This window comes from Electrophorus electricus, chromosome 14, assembly GCF_041902795.1.
Source record: "Electrophorus electricus isolate QZ-2024a chromosome 14, ASM4190279v1, whole genome shotgun sequence".
In the NCBI taxonomy this organism is placed as follows: Eukaryota; Metazoa; Chordata; class Actinopteri; order Gymnotiformes; family Gymnotidae; genus Electrophorus; species Electrophorus electricus.
The window spans coordinates 19,129,612-19,152,836 of record NC_137510.1 but is presented as its reverse complement, the minus strand read 5'-3'; the positions used below and the strand labels follow the sequence as shown (position 1 = coordinate 19,152,836).

At 42.4% G+C, this 23,225-nt stretch overlaps 1 protein-coding gene across 7 annotated transcripts in view; it reads left to right on the top strand.

Moving 5' to 3' along the window:
• Positions 1-22,895, top strand: part of trak1a (trafficking protein, kinesin binding 1a) — a 36,580-nt gene extending 13,685 nt beyond the window's left edge. For 4 of the 7 annotated variants that reach the window (XM_081695966.1, XM_081695964.1, XM_027023215.3 and 1 more), the window contains 14 exons: positions 7,251-7,327; positions 8,007-8,123; positions 8,632-8,732; positions 9,378-9,486; positions 10,241-10,319; positions 10,519-10,649; positions 10,757-10,831; positions 13,043-13,180; positions 13,530-13,606; positions 13,827-14,060; positions 14,556-14,851; positions 16,529-16,876; positions 19,209-19,311; positions 20,300-22,895. In XM_081695966.1, coding sequence (XP_081552092.1) covers positions 7,277-7,327; positions 8,007-8,123; positions 8,632-8,732; positions 9,378-9,486; positions 10,241-10,319; positions 10,519-10,649; positions 10,757-10,831; positions 13,043-13,180; positions 13,530-13,606; positions 13,827-14,060; positions 14,556-14,851; positions 16,529-16,876; positions 19,209-19,311; positions 20,300-21,062 — 2,622 coding nt within the window. In that variant the 5' untranslated portion in view covers positions 7,251-7,276 and the 3' untranslated portion in view covers positions 21,063-22,895. Of the gene's footprint in view, positions 1-1,192; positions 1,491-4,530; positions 4,813-7,250; positions 7,328-8,006; positions 8,124-8,631; positions 8,733-9,377; positions 9,487-10,240; positions 10,320-10,518; positions 10,650-10,756; positions 10,832-13,042; positions 13,181-13,529; positions 13,607-13,826; positions 14,061-14,555; positions 14,852-16,528; positions 16,877-19,208; positions 19,312-19,640; positions 19,772-20,299 lie in introns of those variants that run through there. The other 3 variants (XM_081695967.1, XM_027023216.3, XM_081695965.1) reach the window with 3 other exon arrangements.
• Positions 22,896-23,225: the final 330 nt, after the last annotated feature.

The window sequence follows — 23,225 nt, the reverse complement described above, 5'->3', positions numbered from 1 at the left end:
TTCTTTTTTACTTTCTTTCTCTGGATGGGACTGATTCTATTTAATCTTATCGTAAAATAGTTCACACTCAAACAGGCCCCTGCTTATTTATTTATTTTATTGCATAATACTGAGTCAAATCTCTCCAAATTTTAACTGCACTGCATCTTAATCATATATAGGGTTTGCTTAACCACCTACTTTTAAGCATATTTGTGAGAAATCAGTCTGTTCACAGTTTTGATGATTTATTGACGTGCTTGGCTGTCTGTACCATTCAGTACTACAGCAGGACTTCTGGATAAAATATTGTGGGCCTCATCGCCGCCCCCCACCACCTCCACCAGTCATTCCCCAGCCCCCATGATGTCATCAGCACAAGCCAAACAGCAGTCACCTGGTGAGGTGGCAGGAGGCGAGGCATCTCGCCAGCCACTTCCGGCTCCAGAAAACCACATGGCAGCCAAGCTGTCTGAACAGGGGCAGTATTGGGGTTTAGGTGATTGATTCATTTTCCACGGGGAATTTAGAACAGCCCTGTGGCAGAACAGAATGTATTAACCTAGTTTTCTGGATGCAATGGTTTGAGCTTTGCACTGCTAAAAGAAGAAATTGCTTCTCATGTAAAAATGGAAGAAAAGTTCAATAGGGCAATCTGCCATTCATGCTTTGAGGAATGAATGACCTCTCTGCTGCCTGGCCTCTTTGGCAGACTATAACACGGTCTCTGTATTTCTGATCTCTTTCTGTCCTGCATCCCTGCTGCTCTATTTGGCAGTGAAGATTAGAAATTGTGAACTGCATCTTTTGGCAAGGATCCAGCTGGATCCAGTTCTTTTCTTGATGAGCCTTATAGATTCCATTCATATAGCATTGTTCAGCATCAAACAAAACTCACTGACCTGGAGTAGAATAGGTCAACGAAAAGAGAGGGAGAGGACAGAGAGCTGCAGAGCAAACAAAAAAAGCCAAAGGAAGCCAAAGGATACACATGCAGACACTACCTAAGGCTGGAGACAGAGCCAGTTGCTATAGCAACTACTTTAGAAGTATGAGCCATTGCAATGGGGAGAGCTGTTGGGGGAGGGAGGCACTCTATTGACGCCTGCCAAAAAAGGAGGAACTTGCCCATGACGCAGCGCCATCTGATTGGTTGCTCATCTAGGAAGTTATCTGCCTCGTTGTTCACGATACAACCTTGACTATGCAGTGCTATGTGAGCAGCCTTCCTGCGCACTGCTGCTGATTCTCACCCCTACCATGTCCTCCCCAGCCTGCACGCTTTCCTCTCTCTGCCCCTCTGTGGACGGATACACCACATAGCTACGCCTGCTTGCTGGGAAGAGAAAATGATCAGCTGGGAAGACATGTGTGTGCGTGTGTGTGCGTATGTTACCTCGGGCACCGGACAGCAGATGCTGCGTCGCACGGCTCAAGGAGACTGAGCATGCAGCGATCTGTGGATGCTGACTACTATGAGCTTGACTGGTATTATGAAGAATGCGCTGATGGTAAGATTGCAGGTGCTGTCTGATTTGACAGCTATAGAAGCGGAGGGGACCAAGCATGAATGGAGAGTTCAAGAAAATGAAAAATAGTAATAACAATTAGAGTGGGAGAGTAAATAAGTTAGCGCAAAAAAAGTGTGAGTATGTGCGTGAGTGTGAGTTAATGATTGGAGGTTGGGTGATTCAGACTGATTGTCAAAGACTAAGATTGTGAAGCAAATCTAGAATTATGTAGAATACCTAGCAAGCTAAAAGCATAAATCAAACTATAAGAGTGAAAAAGCAAGCCAAGGAAGCAAGCAGAGGATGCTCACGCAGGTATCTCACATAGGTATCTCACGCAGGTGTCTCTGCAGCCGTAATGAACTTCTTCTCACATGGCCTTGTGTTGCATCAGACAGTGAAGCCTGTGTGCGCTTTGATTTATTGCAGTTGCTAGCACACAGTAAGTCTGTGAGGTCATTTATACTAAATAAAGCCTCCTTTGTACGGGCACTGATCTGGTAATGTTGACAGTAACTACGGTGAAATCCGGGCAACAGTGGAATCAAATAATGCTTTAACAAAGCCACAATATATGGAAACAGTTGTGTTAACATGGCCACAGATATTAATCCTTTATGTGATGATAACCTTTTTATTCATTCATGTGTTCATTCATTTTTGGCTTGGTTAGCTGACAATGGGCATGATTTCATACCCTTGTTAAAATGTGACTGTGAGCATGGCCCCGGTCAGCTGAGCCGATCACTGTGACGCTTGTGTTGTGGTTTGTGACACTGCTGCTCAAGTGCTTTCACCAGGAACAGGTTTCACGCCACGCCTTTTACTGTTTGATTTATTACTGCTGGTTGATTATATGAGCTCAACATGGCACCTTGAAATAGCCTATTGTACTTTAACAGGAGCCTTATATAACACTCATCAGGCCTCAGATAATGAGTTCATACTCAGGAGGATTATGCAGGTTCACTGGTATACATTGTATTACTAAATTGAACTTTTGTTCATTGCTTGTGAAAATATACTGTTCGGAACTGTGTAGCCTAATTTAACAATTCATTTTAAGCAATAATTCCCAGCTATCCATCTGTTACCGCTGAGCAAATTAGCCTCCTTCCCCTCAGCTGGTTCCTTTGGTTATTTATGTGGAAATTTCAGTCCAGTTGTTATTGTACTCAAGCTTGTCTTTCCTAGCACCGTAAATGGCTTGTGCAGTGTCAGTCTGGTAAAAAAACAACAACTCTGTGTTAGTGGTCTGCTAAGAACTCAATACAGAGGGTCTGAAGTGTGGTTTAATTTAGTCCATGTTTTTTGATAGCCATTTTTGGCATAAAATGAACTGAAAAGATCTGATGATGATGATAATTAAAAAAGACAAACCTTATCAAACCATTCCGCTTCTAAAAGCAAGAGCTAATGCAAAGTTTGTTTGAGATCACTGAGGCTGTTCTGTGAGTGTATGTAGTGTAGTTCTGTAAGTGTATGTGGTGTAGTCCTGTGGGTTTATGTGTCATTGGTCTACAAGTATATGTGGTGGAGTTTTGTGGGTGTACATGGTATAGGTTTGTGTTTGTGGTATTTCTTTGTGTGTAGTATAGCTCTGTGTCTTGTGGTCTAGTGTGGGACTGTGTTCTTCCACTCTGGTACCCTGGAGCTGCTGACCCACATATTGATTTGCAGAGCATCTATGGCTCTCATGCTCTCGCATTCCCTACTGCAGACTGTGGTTCCACATACTGATCACCTGAGTATGGAGAGGATGGTATTGACCAGCCTCCACACCCACCCTCTCACAACCACACTCTCTCACGTACACATACACACCCTCTCACAGTTTTACTTTGGGGTTTTTTTTTGGGGGGGGGGGGGTGGAGAGGAGTAAAATAGCTCACACAAAAGACAGCCACCACCACAGCCACTGGGCTTCCTTCTTTTGTGAGTGGCTGTTATTATGTTTCCATAGGAATGTGAGGCCTGCAGCAGGTGAATGCAGACTAACAGGCCAAGTCCTGCAGAACAATTCTAACTGTGGCACAATAACAAGCCTGATGCAGTGCACTGTAGTGATTATAAATAGTTTGGATGTTTAGAGTGTGACGCATCATTCCACATAAAGTACAAGGAAGAAATGCAAGAGGTTAGATTTACCAGAATTCATGTTTCACATTTACATTTAGTAAGACAGAGCCATTTCTGATGTCACTTAAATATGTACCATGTAACCCTCATGTTGTTTTGCTTATTTTTTAAATGTCTACTTGAAGCTCATGGTCAGGCTCTATTATACAAACCCTATAAGGCTTATGCCAGTTTATATTCTGATACTTATATGCCTGATGATAACTACTGCTAGTGCGTGGTACATAAAGTCAGTGAGGTGGATTGTATTTGTACAGATAATGAATGTTTACATTTGTGTATCTTTTTTTTCTTTCATTTGTTTAGTGGTTTAAAAGTTATTATTTTAAGGATTTTAGAAACAACTTTAACTGCACTACAATTTATATTTAAAAAAAAAAAACAACTTATCAGCAGCTATAGTTTCAGTTTGTCATATTAAGTCCAGCTGACTATGCCAGAGTTCCAGTGGTGATTGTTTACCATGACTATAGGTAAACAGACTCACCTGGAGATATTGCATGGCCACACCTACTCAACAGGTGTAGCCTAACACAACTCTGCTACGCCTTGACCCGTTGCTATGGTGCATGAGAGGAAGAAACCATTCCAGTTTCACAAGAGAGGGGTGCTGAGTTTCCTGTTTTGACTAAGAAATGCTATCCTGATAATAAAAGGAGAATGCAATGCTAGTGTCTCATTCAGAAATACTCATTTAAATCATACAGTTTTACCCAGTCATTTTCAGCTATTGATCTTATCAAAATTAGTTTATTTGTTTGTGATACGCTCCTTTTCATTTGTAATTAAGTAAGTGGTAGTGGCAGGGCTCTTAGTCACAGACTGCAGGCAGGTGTGCACACTGGGCAGTGTTCTCTCTCTCTCTCTCTCTCTCTCTCTCTCTCTCTCTCTCTCTCTCTCTGTGTGTTTTCTCCTCTGAGAGCCTTGGACATGGTTTTGTGGTCTAAAAAGCCCTTTTGAATGAGTATTGCTGTTTTGGAAATGGCAGAAAGCTGGCGGCACACTTGCCTTCCTTGGCGTCACTAGCCCTCAGACACCATGGAGTCACGCCGTCCTTCTGCTACGGAAAGCCTTGAGTGTGACTCTTCCTCAGAACTCTTGGATTATGCTGCTCTGTCTAGCTTCATCAGTTCCAATGATGGTGATGAACAGGATGACGAGGAGTCTTGCACACTAGCTGAAGGTAGCTTCTTCACCTCTCAGGATAGCGGGTATACCTCACTCTGTCCTGCTGCTCTCTTTGAGTAGGCTTGGTGTTGCAGCACCCTTGCTGAACTTTGGTGTTTACATTTCTGATAACACCCTGTAAAAAGGTTTGGCCTCCACTTGTAATATTAAGGTTATTTGAGAAAGAAGAACTAAGTTCGTACTTCAGGATTTATGTTTGTCAGCTTTGTATGATTGCCTCCCTCCCACATAACTAGTTTTTTGATTTAACTCCAGATAAAACCACACTACCACATTTGTGATGCAGAATATGTTTGCGCAGTGTGAACATGCCCATTTAGGATCCCATTCTAAGTAGAGGACTCTGTGTTTAGTTTACATTTAAATGCTTGTGATAGAATGACAACACTGTATGCAAGCTGCCAGGAGGATAAACATGGAGGACTGCATGAAGCAGCTCCTATCACCCACACAGAGAGACGTGCCTTCTCATGCCTCGCCCTGCTAGCAACCAAGGCTATCACCCTTTCAGCCAGAATAGCATACAACTGAGCCCAAACAGTCAAGCATTGGGTTTGTACATAACCCCATGCACAAGCTCATTTGATTTCATTTTCACTTTTTTCAATTGACCAGTGTCATTAGATATTGGCCAAAATTGTGCATCATCAGCAGCTTCTATCTAACATTTTATTTGTAGATGCAATATACTTCAGAATACACTCCAAATGATGCCTGTTGTCAGCTCATGTTTTATATTGTGGACCATAGCATGCATAAGTCTATTACAGGTCACATGCCTGTGGGTGTCTGCTGTTGTTAAATTTACTAAGGGAAGTTCATCTCAGGTTTCCACAGTCTTTACTGTATTTTGCAGGTGTGCTCTCCTGCTAAGGCTTGTGTTATCTATTGATGAGTTTGGACTCAGTTTCACTAGGCTACTGATCTAGTCACATCGTCTATGCTGCTGCTAAGACAGATGAAGAGCTAGTCAGTATGCAGGGAGTTTCTGTCTGTTTTTCTGGGTGTGCTAGGTGAAAGTCTGAGGTTTGCTTAGGCATTGTGATGCAGTACCGTATCACTTGATGTTGTACTTTCTGTACCTAAGGTTCATAGTGAGTCACTGTTCTGATGTAACTTTGGATTACTTTATTTCAAGAAACAGTAGTTAATCGTTGTTGTTGGTTATGTTGTCTTTAGTTTAGCAGTTCCGGATAAAACTTAGTGTGTGTGTGTGTGTGTGTGTGTGTGCGCCTGTGCCTGTGTCTGTGTTGTGACAGCATCCTCACATTAGTGAGAGATTTGACAGGCTGTCTGTGGGCCCTTTGGTGTGTGACGTAAATGGCAGTACCTGCTTTGCATTTTCAGCCTGTGCTGGACTACTGGCAGAGAGCAGATGAAGAGCGCACCTGCACTTACCACCACAACTACTGTAGTACTTAATGTGTGTTGGGTGTTCCAGCTATTATCAACAGTCCAGTGTTTAATGCTGATAGACTTTCCTTATTGCTGGTGGATACATAAATATTTTGACTATAAAAATACCTTAACTGTTAATGACAGTGCTACGTTTGGAAGGTATATGGCTGTTCGCAGTGGTCTGTGCCATGTCTTTAATCTCTTATGGAAAAAACTGCATTTGAGACCCGATAACTCTTGTTTTTACCTTTTTAGTGTTGCACAATGAAATGAATTTATGCATTGCCTTTAGAAGAACCTGCTTCATAAAGTCAAGTATTTATTATTCAGTAGAACTTATTTACAAATGAATTTAGTGATTCAGAACTGTTTGTTGGCTGGCATTGCCTTTTTCATTGTGATGGGATAGTTGGTCATTTCAGTATGAATAGCCTGTTTTAATATGAAATGTAACAATCATTTTTAGCCTTTGAAGGTATGACAGGATGGCACCTGACCCAGGGAAGGTCATAGGATTGTGTGAGCTGTCACTCTATCAAATTCAGTTGAAGTGTATGAGAGGCTTTTATACACAATGGCATAATGCAATTGCACAGGTTTGGTTTCTGTGCGTAAAATACTCTATATACAAGTACGTTCAATACATGTTCCTAGACTGGTTATGTAATATGAGGAGGACACCCCAGCTTGTATGCGTTGTATACTTGGTGGTCATTATACTCTAAACACAGCCATGTTTCCCAGAGGGACAGAACAGCAGCTTGGTCTATTGTGATAAATACAGCATGTTTAAGATGGGAAGCCTGGAGAGGTTGGTGTGACTCCGTTAACGATGCCTGGCTCTTCAATACAGATCCTTTCACTCTCCTCATCTTCCATCATTTATTAGCCTGCTATGCATTTCATTTAAGTGACGGGCTCCATTTTCATCTGAAGGGCTACACTTTATTAGCTTTCCATGGTAAGTTTTAATATAGTGAAGTAATAATAAGTCTATGCTAAGACTGAGTCTGTCTTTTTTTGTTTTCCATGCAGTTCTGTGTGCTGACAGAGTGGGCCAGATGACTAAGACATACAATGACATAGATGCTGTTACACGTTTGCTTGAAGAGGTAAGTCAGTCGTGTTGGGGGGGGGGGGGGGATTACTCAGGGACATGATGGTTGAGCATAGAGGGCAGCCCAGTGCTCCGTGCACAGTGTTCACCAGCTTCTGCAGTACATGGGACTTATTTTCGTATGAGCACTCATTTTGACCACTATATCCTGCCAACGTATGTGTGATGTTTAGAAAGTTAACGTCAACCATCCTTGCCATGTTGTATTTGCAACTCTAAGCCTGATGCCAGCAGCAAACACACCGTGATGTATTCATGAGTATTGCAGGCTCAAGAAGGCATGTATTCATGCATGACACGTACATATGGGGTTACTAGCACATTGTTTTTCCTGCTCTACCAGGTGAGCTACATGAGCACATATGATAGCCCAGGCAAATGGATCTCCAGAATAAAGAACTGTTGTTGTTGTTTTCTAGATGGCGCTTGGGTTTGTGGTCGTCTTGTTTACTTAGTCAAATGAGCTTAGTTTATCCTCTTCTTTGGATCTTTTCATCCTCCCTTTTACTAAAGGACAAACTTTTTCAAACTTTGTGGTGGCCTGTATGGCCCAAGAGCTGACACATCAGAACTTTTCAGACCTAGTTCTTGTTTTCATAAGAAGTTCTATATTCTAGTCAGTCAGTACACTTTAATATTGGTACTCTTCTCTATCTCACTGTTTCTGTCTACAGAAAGAGCGGGACTTGGAGTTGGCGGCCCATATCGGTCAGTCCCTGCTGAAGAAAAACAAAACCCTGAGTGAGAGAAATGATCTCCTGGAGGTACAGGTGGAGCACATGCGGGAGGAGGTGCGAGACCCGTTACACTGCGGAAGTGTGGCAGGAATAAAGGGCAAAAGTCATAGGGAATGAGCCCGTTTGCTTAGAACCTGTAATTTTTACTGAGACTGTTCTACACTCTCAGTACTAATAAAGACACTGCCTCTTCACTTACACTAATCCATTTCTTATTTAAATCAGTTTAACTGAACACATTCAAGAAATATCCCCCCCCCCCCCCCACTTCTGAACTGGTCAGAACTGTACCATGGCCAGCCCACCAGTTTGGTGCATTTTGAACATTCATATACACTTACTAAATGTTGTCCAGGACTTTCATTTGATGCAGGACCATTAGTTAACCTGCCAGTGATGGAGCATTTAATCATCAATAAGCTCCAGTAACACACAGAGTGTGTTGTTCTCAGGCAGGCCCTAAGTGTTTGGCTGTTCCACTGTGCTGTAGTGCCTGAGTGCCCTGCTGTTTCACTGAGCAGTATGTCCTGAGAGTCCTGCTATTGTGTTGTGTGTCCTGCAGGTTGCTCAACTGCGTCATGACCTCTCTATGAAGGATGACTTGCTTCAGTTCTATACCAGTGCTGCTGAGGAGAGTGAGGGAGAGTCTGTAACCTCTACCCCGTGAGTTCTTATTTCTCTTGTGCTTGTGCTCCCTCCATCCTGCTGTGGTACTGTGCTCCCTCTGTTTGTACTCCATGTCCTGTTCCTCCTTCCTTCCTACATTAAGGAACGACTTCATTTTTATAATTCTCCTGTGATCTCTACAATTATATGGACTTCTCATTGCTGAATCACTCTGAGCAAATACTTTTATGATGTGAATTTGTTTTTAGATTTAGTTGTAAGGGAGACCTCTATCTGAAACATTGTGCTGCTTCTGTCGACATGGCTAGCTGGTTGGGTATGAAGTATAAGGCCAAACATTTGTCTCCATCAGACCTTTCTGCTGCCCATGGTGACCACCTCTCCTGACCTCTCAGAAACCATTTAGTGGCATGGACTTGTTCAGGGCTTGGACTCATCTATCTGATATTGACCTTTCATTGTAGGCTGGAGTTACATTACAGTGAAGCAATTTGATTATTGACTGCTGCTGCTAATTATAGTTGGAAGCCTATGACTAGTCCTCCAGTGCTAGTAAAACATTGATTAATGAAATAAGATCAAGCTGACTTCAGTACATTAATTATACAGTTCTACCTAGAGTCTCAGCTAGAGGGCTTCCATTGTTTTTAATAACTCACTGACCATCATTCTGTGTCTCAGTGTCCGGCGGAATGACTCATCTGTGTCAGGGACAAATATCTTCCCTCTGGACTCGCTGCAGAAGAAACTCCAAGACCTAGAGGAGGAGAATGTTGTGTTGCGCTCTAAGGTGAAAAGGGGACTGCCAATTCATTTCACAGGGAAGTTAAATGGTAGAAAAATGTACCCAGGCCTGATATTTTCTTCCTGTATATTTGCACATGCTGCATACCACAGCAATAATGGTAAAAATACTTTGGTTGCCTTATGCAAATTACTTGAAATTAGGCAAGGAGTGTTTGCATAGTTCAGAGTTTTTGGTCGTTATCTAGATTTAATCTTTGGTTCATAGAAAGTTGGTCTATTTTGTCTGAGCATAGTCTTTCAACTGTAACTCTACTCCAGCGATCCCACCATCTGATCTCTGAAAGGGGATGGAATTCCATGCCTTATTGACTCAATACACACAAGAATAGACACAATGAAGCTATTTGTCTGAGTTGTCTAGAAGTAGTAAGAAAAGGTGTCTGTACATTGTCACCTTAGTGGGTAGTACAGGCCTGTAGAAGAATAGTTTGAAACCATTTTATGGACTTAATCGATTCATCTGAGTGCTGGGAAATTCCCTGGTATTTTAAACCTTGTGGGATTTCTAGCAGGAAAAACTGGTTAAACTCATGAACCATTCAGCATTAGGACACTAGTAGAAAAGTACAGCCCAGACAACCTTATTATACAATTCACCATGAACTGCAACATCACAATGAAAGCAAGACAGTATCGTGATGTCTGTATTGTCTGCAACACCTGGTCGTCTTTTCTTAATGTGTGTGTGTGTGTGTGTGTGTGTGTGTGTGTGTGTGTGTGTGTGTGTGTGTGCGTAGGCCTGCCACTTGGAGACAGAGACCATCTCCTATGAAGAGAAAGAACAGCAGCTTGTTAATGACTGTGTGAAAGAGCTGAGTGAGTAGCTCGTAATAGATTAAGCTTGAACAGGTTATGCACATTATCTGTGTCCAATCTTTTGTGCTTTTCCTATTTTGTGATGTATGAAAATGCACCATTCAGTTTTCAATCAAACTTTAAAAAGGGAAAACATTTAGCTTTGTATTGGTGGAGAATGAGTAGCTTTGGCTGTGCCATTTTCCTCATTCCTTCATAGGAGATGCAAACCTGCAGATCTCGTCGCTCGCTGAGGAACTGGCAAGAAAAACAGAGGATGCCTCCAGGCAGCAGGAAGAGATCACACACCTGCTCTCACAGATCGTGGACCTGCAGAAAAAAGTCAAATTTGTGAGTACTCCCCTTTTAGGGCAGCCCCAGCCTGTCTTCATACTGGCGCTCTAAACAGGCACGGGCCTTGAGCTGATATAACTGCTGTGTGGATGTGGGTTTTGCAGTATGCAGTGGAGAATGAGGAGCTCACCCAGCATCTGGGAGCTGCTAAAGATGCCCAGAGACAGCTCACTGCTGAGGTAATGCCATTCTGCACTCCACCTCCAGGCTCATAGCACTACAATATAATACATTATCTAATAATAAAATATAAGATGAGATTTGTTAGTTTTGGTCCTGAATGAGCATGCATCATCAGCTTGGTTCTTTCACTCTCCACCCTTTTATAGAATAAAGGAAAATCTTTTTTTTTTTTTATTCTAAAATTGACTAGTTTGATTTGGAAATTGGAGAAAATGTCAGTCATTTATTTGCAAAAAATGAAAACTGGTCAAAATGACAGATGCATTCTTTTCAGACTCCATGGGGGGGCATTTGTAAACAACCCAATATGACTGTGAACTTGGGGATAGTTCAGTAATCAATATTTAGTACAATAGCCCTGATTTTCTATCACAGGATGTTTCCTGGCATGATCTCCTCCAGTGTTTTACATTGCTGGAGCAAACTCATGCAGCTCAGCTTTGTTTGATGGACTGTCATCATCCATCTTCCTCTTGATCACATTCCAGAGGTTTTCAGTGGGTTTCAGGCCTGAAGCTTGTGGTGGTCTTCCAGTCACACCTTGATTGTCCTGGTTTGTGTGGCATGGAGTATTGTCCTGCTGGGGAAAAACAGTCCTCAGATTTGGGGAACATTGGTCAGAACAGAAAGAAGCAAGTTTTCTTTAACCTTGTATGTGTCGATTCATGTTCACAAAAACACATCTGCCCAATTCTAGCCTTGCTGAAGTACCCTCAGATCCTCACTGATCCTCTACCAAACTTCACAGTGGGTGTGAGACATTATGGTTTGTAGGTCTCCTGAGCTATTCGTCAAACCATTAGACCGCCAGGTGTTTTGCCAAGCTGAAAACTGGACTCTTCATAGAACATGATCTTATTCCAGTCCTCTATGGTCCAATCCTTATGGCTTTTTGCAAACCTCAGTCTGGCTCTTCTTTGCTTCTCATTGATGAAAGCCTTTTTTCTAGGTTTGCACAACTTAAGTCCTGCTCCTAGGTTCAAAATAAGCTAATTTCTTGCTGTGCGCTTCACCCCGGCTGCACTTTGCCATTCTTTCTGTAGGTCACTTGGTCATCCTGTAGCTATTGAGTGACATTTGAATGAGTTGGCATCATCCCGATCAGTGGAGAATTTTCATCCTCTGCCGGTCTATAGCTTTGTTGTCCCCAATGTTTACTGTTTAACCTTGTTCTTAGAACTGTCTCTTTGAAATTTATGAATGGAAGTAAATTGATACTGACTGTGTTCCTCTCCTAGTAAAGTCAGGATTGAGCCCTTCTTTTCTGCACTGAAAATATTTATTTTCCACTCTTTTGGCATGGTCATTTTTTCCAATTATACTACTAGCGCTGTTTTTACCCTCTACCTGGTCCTATCACAAGAGAATAGTGATGTCCACAGCAGTGTTTTTTCTATGCTTCCATGTTAAACAAGATGTGGTTCAGATGATCACCTAATCGGTACCTCATTTAGTATAATGAGGTGTGCCTGTGTTGGAATTCAGTAGACGCTGTAATGGAATGGCTGCCATACAGGTAGAGGTGGAGATTTAAGAAACATTTGGAGCAGTCACTTAATTTTGTCTAGAGCTGTATATTAGGGGTGTAACGGTATATGTACTCATCCTGAATTGTCACATTGCAGATGTTAATTTTGGTGCATGCAGTCATACTTGGAATGCATGGCAGCCGATGCATCTAGATTAAGGAACATCATGCAGGATCGAATTTTACTCAAAACCTTAAGCTTCAAGCCATTAACAAGTTAGCAGCATGCATGCTAAGCTTTACACAAGCTCTGTGGTATCTGATGGTCACACTATTGTTGAATGCAGTTGATGGGCAGGTCTTTTAGCTCCTGTGTGCTTCCAAAAATTTGGGGTTCCTAGTAACCTGCGACAGCTCAGACGAGAACATGGAGTGTGTGTGGAAGTACATGAACATGCTAACACATTTCAATGGAATCACCCAGATGTGCTAATCATTTACAATTCTGCATTTGGTATATGCTGTTATCTATTTCCCCCCCCCCCCCCCCCCCAAAAAAAAAAAAAAAAACAGTCCCCAACAAGTTATGGGTAGCACAAAAAAAGCAAACAGGAGCAAAAATCTTAACACTTAATTTAATAAGGTTGGGCTTAAGTTTTAAATATTGACACAGCCTAAGTGGAACAAATTAAATCTATTTTGTACTTTCATGACGAGATTCTTTTTCTTCTGGGTGTAGCTGCAGGATTTGGAGGATAAGTATGCAGAGTGCATGGAAATGCTACATGAGGCTCAGGAGGAGCTGAAGAACTTCAGGAACAAAACGATGCCTCTGAGCACGCCGCGGCGCTTCCACTCCCTCGGCCTCTTCCCCATGGTGAGGTTGGCAGAGCAACACAACGTAGAGCAGCACGAAGGGAGCTGCGTCCTCATCGACCCCATCACTGCAACTCCCTTCAGCCCGATTCTTCCCTCCACTCCACTGTACTCGTCCCTGTCCCACCCATTTGCACTTTTGTTAAACTTGGTCCCTGCCCTGGATTGTGTGCATGCCCCCCAAGTTTACGCTGCTGTTAACTAAATGTATCGTTTACTGAAAGCTGGATAGGACCTGATCTCTGTAGGTTGCGCTTAATCAGCCTAGCAATGTAAAATCACCCTTACATGAGCCCAGAAACAGCATTATCTGTTATTGGTGTCTATCGTTCTATATGCTGTTGTAACAGGATTCCTTAGCTGCTGAAATCGAAGGGACCATGCGGAAAGAGATTCAGATGGCTGACCCAGAAGTAGAAGAACAGAGGTATGCATCACAGACATACTACTGTATCAATGAAGTTTGAAGTTTCATTTAAATGCAAGTCTGATTAAGAATAAAATGAGACTGAATAAAATAACATTAAAATAACGTGGTTTAATACATCTAAAGTTTTTGTAGACACAATTTCTTGGTTCTCTTTTTACCTCAAATACTTCCGTGTGTGTGTGTGTGTGTGTGTGTGCGTGCGCGCGCGTTCCTTCAGGTTGCACCCAAAGCGCGTCTTCCAGACAGTGCGCAACATTAACCAGTCAGTTCGCCTGCGCTCCCTGGGCCCCTCCCCCATGAACATCCCAGGGTCCAATCAGACATCGACTATGAATTCTAGGCAGTCCAGTTGTCTGAGCACACCCAGGTCCAGTGTGTATGGGGGAGAGGGGAGTGTCATGGACAACCGCACCAACAGCATGTTTGTGGAGGGTCACTCTCCACAGGATGGGTGAGTGAGAGCATATAAATTTTTGGTTTATATTCCATTCTGTTATAAAATACATAAAAATATATTTAAGCAATATCACGAGAGGGAGTAATGAATATCAGCATTGTTGTATTCAATAATAAGTTAGACAAGCTCAGTTTGTTAGTAGTAAGTGACACATTATGATTTGTTTTAATTTAATGTGACAAATTTTAATAATTTGCTTGGCTCCGCCATCACACACAACTGGACTGGGACTGTATTCTAACATGATACTTTCCTGTATGCTAGTTTGTATAATATACATTTCTGTCTGTTTCCATTGCGCAACCCATGAAATAAGAGTGGGTTGCTTTGGTGGCATGTGATTCGAAAGAGTTAACAGCAAAGTTTGTAATTGGCTCTGATGATGATGATTAATGTAATTAAGAGTTAATTGAACAAACCTTTAAAGCAGAGTGAAGCATATATACATGGTGAAGTACTTTCTCTTACTTTTCTCATTTGTTCTTTCAGCTCAGATGACACAAACAAGAAGGCAGGCACACCGGGCGCACCAGGCTCCTGTGACCTGGAGGCGGCACTGCGGCGCCTCTCCCTCCGCCGCGACAACTACCTGAGCGAGCGGCGCTTCTTTGAGGAGGAGCGGGAGCGCAAGCTGAACGCACTGGCCAAAGAGAAGGGCGAGGAGGCACCCCAGGGCAGCGGCTCACTCACCCCCGCCGACAGCATAATCTCCTTGCGCTCAGTCTGCTCCATCTACAGCCGCTCCTACCTGCCCGAGAAACTGCAGATCGTCAAGCCCCTGGAAGGTGACCGGTCCGAGGGCAGGCCTCTGGTCCTGCTGCTCTTAGACGCACTCTGGGCCATCATGCACCAGCACGCTGGTGACCTGTCCACGCACCACTCCTTCTACTTCAGACACACACAACCACGCTGCTGGTTCCAGATTTAGACGCACACACCCACGCAAGAATTCACACGGATGCACCTGAATATGCACGCAAGCATACCCACACACGCGCATACTCATGCAAGTGCACAAACATGCACAATTGCATACACTCTTTCAGCCCTCTTTGACAAATGTGCATTACTACACTTTAGAGCTTCAGTGCAATTTTTCTTAGCATAGAGAGCAAACATTTACATTACATTTACCCGACGCTTTTATCCAAAGCGACTTACAATTGACTGAGTACAACTGAGGGTTAAGGGCCTTGCCCAATAGTGGAAACCTGGCAGTGGTGGGGCTTGAACTAGCAACCATCTGATTACAAGTCAAGTACCTTAGCCACTGAGCTACCACTGCAAACGTATTCTATAGTTAACTATGTGTAGTGCTGACAGCATATGGTGTATGTTTCAAATACATTCGCTTGTATTCATGCCTTAATATTTCCACAGTGAGTCTAGAGGAAATAACACACAATTCTGGTCTCTGTGGCCCTGCTAATACTTTATCCTGTCAGTGTTTCTTGAAATAAAGTGAGAAGTTATGAATCAAAAGCTTATACAGTACAATTGGTTTGGAAGGACATTTTTGCTTTGGTATATTATAATTTAGCTACAGTAGAAATGTCTGTGGTTGCCAGCATGGTTTTGCTCTCGGGTTGGTTAGGTCCAGCACTTTCTTGATTTTCTTTAGCACTTTGGCACTTTTCTTTTGCTCTGTTCTGTATTAATCTTAGTCTTTCCTGATACTTTTCAATTTATGTTTTGAATCTTGTTTTTCAATTTCAATAAATTCCTTGTTGGTTTTTCTCACATCCCCCTTCTTTCTCTCTTTCTTTCTACAGTTTGTCTGCTCCTAACCCTTAGAGCAATACATGCACAAGCAAAACAGAATCAGCTAGAATTCTGCACAGTTCCTCCAAATTCTGCTTGGAAGTTTGAGAAAGGTCTCCACAGATTTAATGATCTCTTCAGATAGTGTCCCCCTCTTACCCCCTCTGTGGGATGTAATTGACAGCAACTACATTAACTACCTTCACCTTCTTAGTCATTGCAAATTAGACATTTATTGCAGTGTTTAATTTAATTTTTTTGCCTAAAAATAAAGTAAGCCTTTGCTGATTTAGGTCTGACATTATCTTCCTGCTAAGACTGACATACTCTTTCTGCAAACAAGAGGTCCCTCTGCTGTCCGTTTTAAACATTTGTGGTGTGGCTGTATACGGCACATAGAACTCTGTGAGATTTAGATGTATTTGTATCAGAAATCTAGGATAGTTCTGAAGACTGATGGGGCTTAATGACCTCTGTTAGTCAGTTGCCTATACACATCACTGCTTTTCACATTCAAATTTTGTTGCAGGAATTGCTTTCAAGAAAAAAATATAATTAATTATGGTATATAGTATTTCTTTGAAGTACCTTGGAGTAACGACTTTTTTTTTCTTTTTCTTTTTTTTTTTTAAATTTCATTTCATACTATTACAGGGCCTTTTCAGGTCACCTATATCTATCTAATCTCTGCTTTCACTCAGGGTCAGCCACCCTGCACGCATGGCAGCAGCTTGCCCAGCCTAACCTGGGTGGCATTCTGGATGCCCGGCCAGGCGTGGTGACCAAGGGCTTTCGCCCACTGCAGTTAGACGTCGAGGAGGTGTACCAGTTCGCGGACTTGGAGGAGGATGAGCCAGGCGATCGCCAGCGCCTTCACACCACTCGCTCTGCCTCAGGCCTGGACTCAGTTCCATGTTTGCCGGGTCCCTGCCACCAACGTACCACCAACTTCCACAGCCTGGAGGAGCAGAGTGGGGAGACCGGAGGAGACATGGGGGCCTCCACACACCCAGAGCTGCCCTCTGAGGAGGATGAGGAGGTGGCATCTGGTGAGAGAACATCTTAACACTGGTCTAAGGGAGGGTGTCCACATACCCCTCACCCACATAGTCAAGCTCTAGTAGAACTCAGCATGCTGGGAAGATTTGCCTGTTTATCATATTTATCGCATGCAGCAGCGCCTGGTGGCCTGGGATAGGCTGATGCACATCCAGGACACGCCCACCACTACCTCATCCCTCCTTGACATGTGCTACCATGATTGTTTTGAGTATAGTGACTTTTTTTTTTTCTATTTTTATATATGTACTTTCTCCTCTACCTCTTTTGTCTGTGGGGGTATTATGGCAGGCAGAGATATGAAAATACAGTCTCTGAAAACGTACAGCCCCATGTCCTCTGTATTTATATATTGAGCTATTCTTTAATTCTCAGCCACTTTCAGGCTTGGAAGCTTTATCGAGTTATAGTCTACTTTTGCACAGATGTGCAGTGAAGAATGATGAATTTGAAGGAGTAGTAAGCTCCAGTGTAGAAAAATTTCAGACCATGTAAATTCACTTTCTCCCATGGTTTTATGACGGTAATATGAGAATTATTGTATCTAGGGATGGGCAACAATTACAGTGGACTGTGTTCTCATTTCTGGCGCCTATCAGATTCTTTCCTGACTGATTTGCCATTTATTCTAAATTGCCCTTCATTCGGTTCAATGCTCCACTTTGACCAGAGTAATCTTGCTTTAGATATCTTTCCACCTGCTTGACAAAGTCCTGACAGCTTCCAACAGTGCTGTTTTATACAAAAAAATTCATGTTTCATAGCTGAATTTGATTCACCTATTGACTTCTGTGAAAAGAGCACTGATGCATCACTGAGATGTTTGAGATTAATCATCTGTTTAAGGACATAGTATGGTGAAAGGATAAGGTGTGTGGACATGTATTACATACACACTCCCCTAAGGGGGCCCCAGCACATTGCTAGTATGCAGTACAAGGTCATGGAGTAAAAAGGGGTGTGTGCGTTAGTTCTAATAAAAACAGTCTGAGCATACTCACACACAACTGAGAGAGAGAGAGGGCAACCTTAGTCCATCAGCAAAGGACAGGTCACATACTTAGCTACCCACACGCACACCAATACATATGGTTTGGGCAGGTCCTGTTGTGTGCTCACACTCGTTTATCCTTTTCCTAGTGCCTATGCAGTAAGTCAGTCACTGATTGCAGTGCATTTTGCATAAAAAAATATTACTTGCAGATTATTGCCTGGATTCCAAAATGCAGGTCAACAGTCCCTGGAATGCAACTATAATCAACAAAACAACTGTGTATGCTGCAGGCTAGTTGGTAGCCAGTGCTCTCATAATTTGCCTTGTGGAAACTTGCATAACTTTTGCTTTCTGATTTATAGATGGAGTTGGCCAACCTTGCTGAATTATTATTGTGATTATTTTCATTGAAGGGCAGCCTTAAAAAAGGCTTTTCAGTCAAGTGTGCCATAATGTCTGTCTCACTTGTCACCATTCAAAATTAGCTGGCTGCAGTAGTAAGTACCTAGACATTGTACATACAGGTACATGGACAGTTAAGTTTTAATATTGCCACAGCCCTTTCTTTAGAATGCTGAGAAGGGCCTGGCTCCTATAGGCCTGCCCAGAAGAGAAAATGATAAATTGCACTGGTCAGATTTTACCAGTAGACTTGCATTACTTGAAAACGTGTAGAAAGACTTGAAAATATCACAGGAAGTGGCACGTGGACGCAGCAGCAAGTACCTGCAGGAATACTAATGAGCAGTTTTGATTGGTTACACTCTCTGATTGAAATGCATCCTATAGTAGCCAAGACCATGTAGCCTTCATGAATAGGTTGATATTTCAAAAATAAAAAGTAAAATAAAAAATATATTTTTCCGTCCACTTTTGTTACTCCTCCTCTGAAGGACTGCATGCCACTGTTCCACACAGACACACAATTGTCTTTTTAGAGTGTTATTGTTCAAAGCATTTTTACTGTTTTACTTTGAACTGGAATGGCTGTCTAATGATGTGATCAAATGTCTCGCTTATTGTTCCGTTCTGCTGTGTCCGTCTCTTTAAAACTGCATCAGGATAAATACGAGCCATGACATTTTCTGCTCATAAAAATTGAATTAATACAACTGTAAACACCACAGTAATTCACTGCATCTATATGGCAGCAGGAACAGGGAGTCTAGGTTTTATCTTTCTTCACTCACTTAAACAGGTTGAATTAAAACTGAGTTGTGCTCTGTCTTGTTTCGTGATGCAGTTTTAACCTGGTCTTTGGTCTGCTGGGGTATATGTCTGCTTCTCTGTGCATTCATATGTTTTGTCTCCTCTTTTGCTGTTCACAGTGCATTTCCCTGGTAAATGTATGTCTCACACTAGCTCTACCTACACCTTCACTACCTGCCGAATACTACACCCTTCAGATGACCTGACCAGAGTGACGCCCAGGTAAGAGCCATGCACTGCCTTTTCCTGAACACCAGAGGGTGCTATATATTGCACACACGCTTGTTCGTTCCTTAAAATGTGTGGTTATAGTAGGACCCTTTTAGTGATATTTTGTAGCGCTTATTTGAGCTGTTCGTTATTATTGTACTTGTATAAGTAAATAGAACCTAAATATTGAGTTGTTTATGGTTTATTGTAGTTTTTTCCCCCATTATGTGTACAAAACAAGCACAGTATGCCTTTATAGTGTAGGCACAGAGAATTGGTTCCCTGGATTGGACACTGGTGTGTGCAGCAAACATGCAAGATATTTGATTGGTTTCCTGCAGATCAGGTGGTGATGATGATGATGATGATGATAGTGGGGAGGATGAGGATGGAGAGGAGGGGGAGGCAGCACTGTACCATGTTGTTTTGAGGCCGGGCTTAGAGCAGGCTCTCTGAGCCATGCCCACTCAGGGTGAGAATTGGTCACATGACCCCAGCATGTGTGCACATGCTGGGGTCATGCGCATGCCTGTTTTAACCAAAGCTGCACTGTTCTAACCCTCTAATGGTCCTGAAGGGGTGCCTATGGCTTAACACAAGTATTTTTGACAAAGTCTGAGGGATAACTGTTAGTCATAGTAGATACAGCGGATGTAACCACCGGCCTAATTGTGCTGTATGGGATCTTAAGTAATGATGAATGCATTTGGGGTTATTATAAGCACTAAAGGGCAGTAAATAGACATGCATGTGAAAACAGAGATGCTCCTTTTGTGAGAACATTTCTTTCCACATAATCACTGAGAATGTTCTGGAAGTGATGTGCAAATAATACATTTCTGTATTAAGAAAGTAAAGGCAGTTTACATCAGCCTACTGCAGAATGCAAGTTTTAGAGGATCACAGAGCTCAAGTTCTAGCTCTGAGAGTATCTGCTTATCTCACATATGCTGGATTGGTAATGTAATTGTTGCTTGGTTTGTTTTGTGCTGTGTGCCAGCGTGATGGCAGCAGCTCCGTCACTGGCCTCCAGTGTAATGCCCAGCTGCAGTCTCCTCTCCACCCCAGTCTCCACCCCCTGCACACCACGCCGCCTCAGCCTTGCTGAGAGCTTTACCAACCTGCGTGACCACACAAAGACCACGAGCACCTCTCTGGGCCTGGTGCGTCTCCTACAGGAGCGAGGCATCTACGCGGCCGTCTACATCCCGTGCAGCTGGGACCGGGCCGAGAGAAACCCTGTACCCAAGCCCTCTTCCTCAGGTACAAACACCCCTGAGGCTGCAGGCCCGGGCATGCTGCCATCGACCCCGCCCAACTCACCCATCAAGTCCAAAGCGACCTGCCCTGTGCTGCCTGTAGACTTCAGCCCCTCTGACCCACCCTATGAGAACTTCCTGGCCTCGCGGCCAGCCAGCTCCATTCTGAAAGAGATACGGGGGGCAGATGCCAAGACCCGTTCAGACTCCCAGTGCCAGACAGAGGTGAGTGTGCAGAATCTCTGCCTGGTGGACAAGGTGAAGCATTTCAGTTTTGGGCTGAGAGCCACAACACCAGAGCCTGTGCTGGGCCTAGCTGGGCCTCCGTTTGGAGCTCATACTGGCGTTACCAGCTCAATAGGAGGTCTGCCAGGGATTCGAAGAAACCGAAGCTACCCGGTCATGGTAGGGGCCAGCATGGCGATGAAGGGTCCAGGGCCAACCAGTGATGACTTAATCCTGGCCCCAAAGTTATCCACACAGACAAGCCTCAGTGAGGAATGAATGTTGCCTTTTGTTCAGTCCCTTTTCTTTTCCTTGCTGTCTTGCAAACTTTTTTCTGTAAAAATATTAATAAAGAACATTACTCTTATGACAGATTGACAGTGCCTGTAAATAATCTATACAAAGTAATTTGTGTGGATTATTTTGTATAGCAGCTGTGACTGTAATAGCATCAATGTCTCTTGTTTTCTACAGTACAGTTCATTCAGAGGTCAGTGTGTCATTTCTGATTTTGTGCTACTGGATTTCCCTACTTTATCAAATGTGGAATTTTTGTGGACTGTAAGAAAATGTAGCATATTTAACTATGAGGGAATCTTATGGTCCCTTTCCCTGGTTAAAACACCTTTTTAAGCACTTTTTTGATTTTGGAAACATTGGAATGACTGTAAAATAAGACGATATCTTTGTATTCTCATGTTCAGCTCATCATTGTCTTCCTGAGTTTGAGTACTATGCGTTTCAGAGTTTGGATGCCTTTTTCAGTTTGGCTAACTGAGTAACAGCTTAGCTATTCGTGGTCAGAATGATGGACAGTGCAGCTATGCCAATTCAAGCCATCCAATTTCAACCCTCACCCATTTCTCTCAAATGAATGTCATTATATTATTACCCTTATAAGCATTTTAAAAAGCTGTTTCAACAGCCCCACTAATATACCTAACTATGTATTTACAGCATATGCATTTCTTTGAATGGGTTGGTGTAAGTGTTTATTACAATGTAATAAACATTTGAATGGCCCTTAATAGAGGGTGATGTTAGGAAATGTATACAAGTTAGCACTGCAAATGGAGATCCCTATACTGTAGCGCTTCTCTCAGTCCAAAGTTCTGATAAATAACTAATGAACTGTAGTGTGCGAAAGAGGCTGGTGCGTGAATGATCACATTAGTAGGTTGCTTTAATCTCACTTTATAGACTTGATGTACTAATTTTGCTGACAGACCAATATTATTATTTCTATGTGTATGCACAAATGCAGTGGATCAAGTAATCCATGCAGTCGAGGTATGAGGCACTTGAGGAAGGCAGACATCTCATACCCAGATGGTTTGAAGACGGTGTCCAACTCTTCTGACAGACACTGTAACTACAGAATCTTGGGCCTGTATTATGACGTGTCAAAGTTGCAGAGTTTGTTTTTGTTTTTTTTGTGTGTGTGTGTGTGTGAGGTTATTTTAAGCTCTCTGAAGAATGAATTGTAAACTTTAAATGCATTATAGTAGTTGAGTGTCTGCGGTGTGACTGAGTTCATTGTGCCTGATGAATAGTGAATTATTTAATCTTATTTTGACTGATGTCCATCTGCCTCATTACACACTGGCATTTATACTGTAACTATAGGGTTAGGGTGACTGCAAAGAAGGTTTTTAACTAGCTGGCAATGCTGATGTCTGACATAATAGCCGAAGGATATTTGATAGTAAACATGATGGAAGGCATGTGTCATAACTGTTGTCAAGTGTCCATATTCATAATCCAGTTCTTTTAAATTGCAGAAAAAGGTCGTCTAATATGTGTACAATTAACTTGAATGTGTCATTTTTGAATGTATTGCTGAACCACAGAGGTGTCCCACATGATGACTGTATCTTCATTTCAGTTATGGGCTTCATTTCCTCAGATCACAAAAAGGGACATTTTGCCGCTTGTTCATTGTAAATGGTAAATATGTGAGGACTGCTAACTTTTTATATAAAAAGTCACAAAAGTCACTTAAAAATGAAGGGAACTAAAATTATGGCAAAAGATGAGTTAAACAGTGGGTTTTTGTATCCAGGAACTTCAGCTTATATGCTGAAAGTCTATCAATAAACCACTTGGTACAAACTCATGTCTTCCTCTTTTTTTTTACACGAGCACCTTTTATCAAGCTCATGATATAGCTATCCAGTTTTAAAACAAACAATTACAAAACATTTATGGTTTGTTCAGTGTGATATGCTATCACAATGGGTTTTTTTTTTCTTTTGTCCGAGAATGCACCTTGTTTCAACTTTTCAGTTAAGACACAATACTTACCAATCTGCAGGAATAAGATGCTATACAATACCTTGATACTATACTTCATTTGTCTTTACTCTGCAGCTTGGGCGTTGTTGTCGTTGAAGTGCTAACTGGCTAAGAGAATGTAGTGCTTTTAACATGTTAATAAATTGT